This window comes from Hypomesus nipponensis, chromosome 11 (assembly GCF_054491055.1).
Source record: "Hypomesus nipponensis isolate SF chromosome 11, ASM5449105v1, whole genome shotgun sequence".
NCBI classification, from domain to species: Eukaryota; Metazoa; Chordata; class Actinopteri; order Osmeriformes; family Osmeridae; genus Hypomesus; species Hypomesus nipponensis.
This window is the reverse complement of record NC_140371.1, coordinates 5,016,281-5,025,918: the sequence shown is the minus strand read 5'-3', so window position 1 is coordinate 5,025,918 and position 9,638 is coordinate 5,016,281. Positions and strand designations below refer to the sequence as shown.

General features: G+C 39.0%; 1 protein-coding gene across 1 annotated transcript; it reads right to left on the bottom strand.

Moving 5' to 3' along the window:
* Nucleotides 1-537: 537 nt before the first annotated feature.
* LOC146267838 (E3 SUMO-protein ligase ZBED1-like) lies at nt 538-1,555 on the bottom strand (the record flags this gene model as incomplete). The annotated part of the gene is made up of 2 exons (XM_084709391.1): nt 538-1,055; nt 1,245-1,555. Coding segments are annotated over 2 exons (669 nt in total), but the record flags the coding sequence as incomplete, so codon positions are not given.
* Nucleotides 1,556-9,638: the final 8,083 nt, after the last annotated feature.

The window sequence follows — 9,638 nt, the reverse complement described above, 5'->3', positions numbered from 1 at the left end:
TCAATTTTAGTCAGAATATGAGTCTGACAACTCTTCGTTGGGCTGTGACTATGGGGCATGTTTCAACCAAACTCGTAAAACAAATGCCTCTTCGCTCAATTGGATAGACCTACAACCAGTCATAGGAACGTGATATGTTGTTTGTTGCCAAACGAATTCAACCCAAGTGCTCATTCGTGACGTTGTTGATTACGTTACTGTTGATCATCTGTCCATCATCGTATAAAGCCCGCCCTGGCAATTTCATTGGTTTCACAGGTTACAAAAAAAAAGAACAAATTACATCACGGCTTATTTTCTATCTTCCTCCGAAAGCACCCCCTTTCAACCCCCCCCCCTCCCTCCCTCCCTCCCTCCCCCCCCAGTCAGCCATACTACACTTTCTACGCTGTACAGAGAATGGAAAAAAAATAAAATACAAAATAAATAAATAATAACAATAAAACAATATAATGTACAATGCAACATACATTAAATATGACAAAAGCCATTGGGGAAAGACAAACAAAGGGGGGGGGGGGGGGTTCAGTAAAACAAATCAGAAAGGGGATAAGGCAACAAGGTCAGATTGTAACCGAAGTATCCTGAATATGATGACAGTACTCATTTATCTTCAAGGGTTTTTAACTCTTTTATGTATTCCAGTGTTGGGTTCCAGTTTAATTCAAATTTCTCCGGAGAACCTCTTATATTGTACTTAAGTTTTTCTAATTTGAGAAACATCATTAGATCTTCTAGCCATGTGGATGCCGAGGGGGCAAGTGGTGACTTCCATCTTCAATACCTTTTGACAGGATTTTTCATATTTTTGTTCCATTAAACTTGTCACACGTGTTCTTGATGGAAGGATATATCCAGGGTTTAAAGCAGAAACCATTTCCCCAAATCCTTGTCCATCCACAATGGAAAGAGGCCTCATGTCTTTGACAATCATGTTAAGAATATACTCAGTAAGAGCAGCGGCTTGCTGAGGAGTACAAGAATTCATCCTCAAAAAAAAGGCATCAATAGACCCACTGCTGTTCTTAGAACTTAAACAGAAAAAGAGGCATTTGCTTCAGGACACATACAAGGCTAAAATATTAATCTACAAACATTTATTATCTAAATGTGTCTCATTACAATGGTTGTATACACTGAACTGTCTAACTACTATCTGTGGACATGTAGCTATGGTGTTTGTATCCTTAAAATACTGCGTAATGCGTTATTATCAACTGGCCATCTTGCTTGAGCACACTCACCTCTCGCCATTTCCATCTTTTTTCATGCCGGGATGCCTTCGTTTGATATGGTCAAGCATGCACGTTGTGCTGCCATGGAAAACGAGTTCCGGCTTGCACACACTACATGTCACGGTATTTTTGGTTGGATCTTTGGTGAAACTTTCCCACAGAATACTTTTTTTAGCCCGTTTGCACCATAGACATAATAAAGAATAGACGCCGCATCGAACGCGACTGCCTTCTGGCGCTGACGAGACGTGGGGCCGCCATATTGGAAAGGTCCGATCACTCCACTCGGTGTAATCTGTTTGGTTGGGGCAATGAGCTGTCAATATTGTTGATTAAAAGTCTAAACTTTTTACTTACGAAGAATTTGTTTGTGGGAGTGACGTGAGTTATTTGAGCAAAGAATTACGTGTCCGGCCTGGCCGTTTTTGATAGGCAGCTAAGACAGTAGTAGCACTGTTTAGCCTCGATTTTAGCAGCTTTCTGTGAAATTTGAAAAAACAACATGAACTTGCTAGATTATATAAACTATAAGCTAAATGTACGTGCCTTGTTTGGCCAATTCGGTCGATTGCGGAAGAAGTACAAGTAGCCTACTATAGCGACTGCCCTGATGCCTACAGTTGGTGCCACTTGTGTAAAATTCGCTGGCCAATGTTTTCCAGTAATATCTGTTTTATTTCTACAATAGCATTCTTGTGTCAGTTGAGTCATCTAAGTCAGTGTTATGGAATATGACATATCAAGTCTCAGTTCATAGCCGGGTATACAGAAGCCGGTGCAGTAAACATAGGGGGCTAGGCTAGCTACAATTTCAGTATAGTAATATCAAAGATTCTTGCTCAAAATTTCTCAACGTTGGTAAGATTCTATTTACAAAATGCAACAAATAGTACTGTAATGGTAAATATTACTTGTGAAAAGTAATCCCCTGAGCCCTATTTAAGATGGTTCGCCGATTAGAGCATGAATATGCTGCACAGTGTTGCGGCATCTTGTTTATTCTGCTGCTACGCAACTGGGAATTTGACCTTTCCAAGATGGCGGCCGCATTTCTCATCCCCAGCAGCCAATGCGGCGTCTACTCTTTATTATGTATATGGTTTGCACCCTTACATTTTTACCGCTGATTTCTTCAATTGAATAGCATACGGGAGGGCTGCATTAGTCTAGCACTACAGCGCTAGCGCTGGTCAAATCACGTTATTGCATGCAATTAAAATAGGTCCTATGAGATCAAACGATTTGTCGTCAATTTTTTATTGTCGATGTTGTCGATAATGTCGACTAATCGTTGCGGCCCTATTTGCCTCTTCTTTTAGAAATCTGATGATTTTGACACATACAACAAAACACAGGAGAAGCTGTCAAGGCAGATCCACAATATGGACAGACATCTGTGGGGTAAGACAACAAAGACAAGAATTTGCAAGGTCAGCGAGGTTATTTCAGAGAGAGAGGATATTTGAAAATCTGCGGAATTTGGCTAGCCTTTCTGTTCTTATGTTGGAGCGAGTGAAGATGTTCCACAACAGTTTGATGTCGAATATGGTCAATTGAATGTTGACAGACTTTGCAAAAAAGTATTGATCCATCCTCATAAAGATCGCCTGAAAACTACCTGGCCCTGTTTCCTACTGTAATTTTGGTCGATAAGTGTTTCCTTTTCAATTCTTAGAATTTTTGGCTAAGGTTTTTACCTCAGAGACCAATGTGTTATATTTGAAAATCCACGGGTTTTTGTCGGAATTCTTGAAGGATTTAAATTGTTTGTGTCTAATCCAATATGTAATGATGGTATTCAATGACACAAATATGTGTTCTAGAAAGAGTGGTCTGGAGTCGCAGAGGTCCGATAATATCTGCTTTAATGCAGCAGTTGGAAATCAACAAGAACAGAGCTCTGGAGCTGTCTACGTTTTCCTACCCGCAACAGAGTTTGGGTTGGTTCACGAAGTCCAACTGGCTATCTGTCCCTGCCCCAGCATATATTATACAGTGCACTTGAAACAGAAATATCAAAAAGGGTTGAGCTTGTTCTCTCATGTATCAGGGAGTTTGTTCTTCCCCACGCATCCCACCTGCTCGGGTGCTGTCTCAGCCCGGATTCAAGGTTGCTTCTGAAATGGAGAGATAACAACACAAAATACAGCCTGTTTCCCACACCCTGTGTGAGACACAATGCTTTAAGCCTGAGCACAGTTCTAAGTTCATAAGACATACATTTAATAAGCACAATACATAACTTTAATACATGCATCCTTTATAAAGTCTTACGAGCATTGTTCCCGTTGCTATATAGTGCACAGTGCCCATGATGCATTTGGTGATTAAGTTGCCACAAATATTAATAACTGGAATTATAGACAGTGCCATGCCCGTGATACAGCTAATGATTATAGTTCTAGAATTGTACTGTAATGTATTATAAATTCTTTAATCCCTCTTTTGATCTCTGAAAACACCAGAGATCAATCAACATAGCCCGGACCAACCACCGCCTCCTCGTCCTGGTCAGCCACCCCCAGCAACGGCATTTGGAACCCCTTCGTTGGGTTCTCCACTGCCGAGACAGTGATCTGATTGCACAGGGACCTGATACACGGGATAGAGCAACAATCATGTTGATATTGATATAGCACACACAAAGCAAAATAGCGGAAACCTTCTTAGTCCAGTACAATTCTAGTATGGTCAAGCAGTAACACTTTTGACCTAGTCGTAACCCTCTTTTCCGGACTCTCACATTCATAGCAATAGCAAAAGGTTCACTGGCCCTCCTGGCACTTCTGCACCAACTCATGCACAGCACAACACATGCTCCAGTGGTACCACATACTCCCTTTCCCCAGCACCCTTAGGGCGTGCGAGGTTCTCTCGATGAACTGGAATGGTCCTGTCCATAAATGTACAACAGGCTTTCCTGAACATCTGATGATGTATTAGGGCAGGTGGGGCAGGGTCTTCAAGGGGAGGGGGGGCAGACCACTCCTAGGTCTGATGAGGCATAGGGGCAAATAGGGCAGGGTCTGCAAGGGGAAGGGGTAGATCATCCAGTGAGAAAAGGGGGAACAGGGTCTCCAGGGGAATGGGGCCTTAGACAAGGGGTTGTATATCCAAAGGTAGTCAGACCCGCCGCTCTGACTCGTCCTAAAGCAGTAAAGAGTTACAGTCCCAGCATCACCTTATCTCCCATGATCAAGCAGTAACTGAGTCAAATGAGATGCGAACAGTCAAACACCAATGATTAAACACAGATATTGAAATCAAGAAACAATTTGAGGATTTAAAGTGGATATTTTTTAAGTTCAAATAAATCCCTCCTTTCACACCCTTTTAGGGTGTGACAACAAACACAAATGAAAAAATATCCCATTACTGATTACACAATGTTAACATACAATTCAACAATAATGATGAGACTATGCAGCGTTATGGGCAAGTGGTGAGGACACACTGGACACAGTGGGAAAACCCTATTGATGTTATAGGGGAAAACCCACCGTCACTCCGCAGAGTGGACATTCGACATCCATGTATCCACGGCAGACCTGGACATACTCACAGGCCCCCTTCACCACATACATACAACTTTAGCCAAGCTTTATAGAATTGTAATATAGAAAAAATAAAACAAATTAACAAAAGACACTTAATTCAAAATGTAACTGTCAAACCAATCTCCTGGTTTAACTCCTCCACTCTTTAGGTTACAGCTTCACCTGGAACAGAATTAAGCAGAAGATCTCTTTTCTAGTTAGCATTTTTTATAAAATCGGTTAACCATTTGGTTAGCCTCTTTCATCATGCTATGTGAAAGGTTTAAGTTGTGGTATTACAAAGAATCAAATGAGAATGAATCAATTCAATATTCTTCTATAAATCAATTCAAATGGGGTTAAGCATCTGGTATAGGACTGGGAAAGACTTCAATTCACATAGTAAACATACTATATATAATTACCAGGCAGTATTTTCCCTTTCACATTTCTTTAGTTCACTAAAGTTCATGCATATCATGTTTGCACAAATAGGGTATGCTAAAAAAAAAAAAATCTTAAAATGTCCTTGAATAGTTTTTATATCCATATTCTATAAACACTCTTTCGTTATCTCCATCCCTCCTGTTTGAGACATGATTCACCCCATGGCTCAAATCAGCACATGACGAAACAGATTCCTTAGTATCATAAGTTCCTCCTGTGAATTTACATAACCTACCAGAATTTACAATCTGTTTCTTTGTTTCCTTATTTAAACAAAATCAACTGTTAGACGTGTTTCTTTCACTTCAAAAAACGTTTTCTTTCTTTTAAAAGTTGAGTTCTACAAAGGTCAGATAGGTAGAACTTCATAACTCGTTTTGCTGCAGTTCAAAACGAGCCAATCAGCTCAAACCATCATAACCACAATTCATCAGACTTGATGAGTCTTCCCAAATTATTTCAGAACTGAATGTTATAACAATCCTCTTCATGCACTAATACCATTTATTAATAAAACATTATCACAGCCTAACTATTTATCCCAAACAGTATGCCAGGCTCTGATAAAACTTAAAACCAAATTACGATGAAACTCCAAATAAAAGTACATTGTAAATACTTTCTCTTTCTCATTTTTAACCACAATGCATCTAATACCTATATCAAAACTCTTAAAAACTCTAGATTTGACTATTTAGACTTAAAATGTTTTCCCCTATACTTTCAAAGTATATGCATAGTTTCCTCTTCAAAACATCAGTGTTTAAACCAATCATCTGTTCACATCCACAAAACATTCCCGTTTCATTTCATAACCTTCCATGATCCTCTCCAAACCATTCTTTTATGTAACTTTCCAATTGCTTTCTCATAATTTTTCACATTTCCTCAAACCAAAATAAACTAACGTTTGCTTTTTTGAATTTGCTTAGCACTATCTATATCATAACTTTGTTTCATGAAATCCATGTTTAGATAGGATAAAACTGCTCCCAGACCTACGTCAATCATGTCAGTATTACGCTCTGTAATCATGTAGCCATGCCCTTTAGACAAAAAGAAAATATAACTCAAAATACTCCCTTTTTCTGTTTCAAACCCGCGATTTAACAATGTAACCCGTAAGACACAAACCCTTACTCTTTAACTTCGTAAAAAAGTATTATCAAAAGATGTAATATAGAATACTCCTTTGAATATATGCCTTTATTATTTCCCAGTCATTACGCCCTCTGCATGCGTATTGCACGGATCTCAAATTGACATTTGCGGACCCGTAGATCGCTAATGAAAATATTTCATTTTCATATTTTGTTGTTAGTATATGATTGAATGTAATACTCTTCTCACTTTCTCAAAGACTCTTAGTTTTTACTCAATGAATCAACTCAAATAGATAATAACCTATCCATCAGCGCGCGTCTAGAAACAAACAAACCGCGCGCGCTGGCACAACTTTTTTCTTTCAACAACACAGCTGTTAAGCGTTTACTGTCTATTCACTTAATTTCGCTCTAATACAACTCTTCCAGTTGTATTAGAACCAATTTAAAAACCGGGGGTTTAATTTATGCATTTTTACTGAATACCATTAGGCTACACATCACAGATTCTCCGATTATAAATACAAGTTCTGGTCGGAAAGGTTTCAAAAAACCTCCCTGTTTGGCTAGGAATTATAACAAATGTTGATCACGCACTTGTTAACCACCAAACTTGAAATTAATCTAAACTAACACATCTCTCAGCCTTAATACTCACATAATTATGCAGAACTATACCCTCTGGGATCACCTTTGTAAGATCTCAAGTAACAGGAGACTCTTTTAGCCCCCACCTTTCTCTCCTCGGGATTTCTTTAACTTTTTGGTCAAAGAAAAAACCACCACACTCCTCCCTATTTTTATTCAACACAATCTGACTCCACACAAATATTATTTGTTTAGCGACTCTTAACTATTTTGAGGGACACTTAACCTCAAGCACTAACTATTTTGAGGGACACTTAACCTCAAGCATTAACTATTTTGAGGGACACTTAACCTCAAGCACTAACTATTTTGAGGGACACTTAACCTCAAGCATTAACTATTTTGAGGGACACTTAACCTCAAGCATTAACTATTTTGAGGGACACTTAACCTCAAGCATTAACTATTTTGAGGGACACTTAACCTCAAGCATTAACTATTTTGAGGGACACTTAACCTCAAGCACTAACTATTTTGAGGGACACTTAACCTCAAGCATTAACTATTTTGAGGGACACTTAACCTCAAGCACTAACTATTTTGAGGGACACTTAACCTCAAGCATTAACTATTTTGAGTTATAAAACGGTTGATTTCCCACTACTGATGGTTTGACTAGGTACGATGAAACATAGTAATCGTCTAAATTTGGTTCTGAGTTCCGAATAGCAGTACTTTGAATTAACAGGTGTCTGCTTACCTTTTTTTATGTTGAGGCGCGCCTGACGATTATTCTGCCTCCTCGTACCGGTGTATGGGTCTCTCTCCCGATCTTTCGGTCGGGCCGGAACCCTCTGGACTCCCTCTTTTCAGCGTCGGGGTCACCATTTGAAGGATTTAAATTGTTTGTGTCTAATCCAATATGTAATGATGGTATTCAATGACACAAATATGTGTTCTAGAAAGAGTGGTCTGGAGTCGCAGAGGTCCGATAATATCAGCTTTAATGCAGCAGTTGGAAATCAACAAGTACAGAGCTCTGGAGCTGTCTACGTTTTCCTACCCGCAACAGAGTTTGGGTTGGTTCACGAAGTCCAACTGGCTATCTGTCCCTGCCCCAGCATATATTATACAGTGCACTTGAAACAGAAATATCAAAAAGGGTTGAGCTTGTTCTCTCATGTATCAGGGAGTTTGTTCTTCCCCACGCATCCCACCTGCTCGGGTGCTGTCTCAGCCCGGATTCAAGGTTGCTTCTGAAATGGAGAGATAACAACACAAAATACAGCCTGTTTCCCACACCCTGTGTGAGACACAATGCTTTAAGCCTGAGCACAGTTCTAAGTTCATAAGACATACATTTAATAAGCACAATACATAACTTTAATACATGCATCCTTTATAAAGTCTTACGAGCATTGTTCCCGTTGCTATATAGTGCACAGTGCCCATGATGCATTTGGTGATTAAGTTGCCACAAATATTAATAACTGGAATTATAGACAGTGCCATGCCCGTGATACAGCTAATGATTATAGTTCTAGAATTGTACTGTAATGTATTATAAATTCTTTATTCTGCGCCCGCGTATAACGTTTGGGGCCACTATGTTTGGGGCTGCTGCGGACTAACGTTAGCAATGCTGTCACTCTTGTAGAAGTCAATCTCTAACGCAGTAGGTGGGTGATTCTTTAACTTTGGTAATTTTCTTGTCCCTGGGTAAAATAATTAAAACAGAAAAATATTTTTTGTTTTTGTCACACTTACTTCACCCTAAGGGGAACTTCTAAAAAATGTATCATGGCTCTATCATTCTTTTTATTATATTATGAGGCCTTTCATGCATGGTTTTAATGTTTTCCCTCTGTCCCTTAGCCAGACTTTGTATCTTCAACCTCACCTAATTCTAGATTAAATAATTAATGTAGATTTCAAGTACAAATAATAAAATAATATCAATTTCAATTATACATATTACATATTGTGATATTTATTCACATGTTCCTATATTTTTCATAAGTAGAACCCTTGGGTTCACTGTCATTTCCACCACACTGTACAAAATAGAATCCTAGGATCAATGGGCCTCATTCTCGAACGCAGTTAAGAAGAATTTAAGAAGGAATTTCTTCTTAATTAGATTTACGAAAACATTGGGCATTCATGAAAGTTTTCTCATCTGGGATTTGTTCGTAACTTCAGAAGACTTTCCGTACTCGAAATAGCAGTCGTAAATCGGGCAGAGTTGTCTCAAATGCGATTCCTTAAAAAACCATGGGGGAATCGCATTTAAGAAAACTCTCCGTGTTAGAAGTGTAAATGAATTTGTGAGAAATAGTTGGTGATTGTGTTTTCATCAACTCTACTGACATTCTCGGATTAAAATAATTATAATAATTTAACTTGCTTGTGCACACTGTTAGATCCAGTGGAGAACAATTCCACTGCTCATCTTACTGGTCTGATGTTGTATGTGACAAATAAAACCTTTAACTTGCACTTGGACTTGAACATCATAAATTCAACCAGGCCATACAATTATCACTGATTAATTGACCTATTTAAAGGGAAAAGTGTGCACCTTAGGCATACAATATTGCACAATTACTGTTGCTCGAGCAAATTGCTGATCGTACACTCAGGAGAGGGGTGCCTGTACCGCGACCATTTGGACCTTTTTACAGAGAGTGATGAGTTTCTCATTGGACGCTTTAGGCTTCCGAGACATG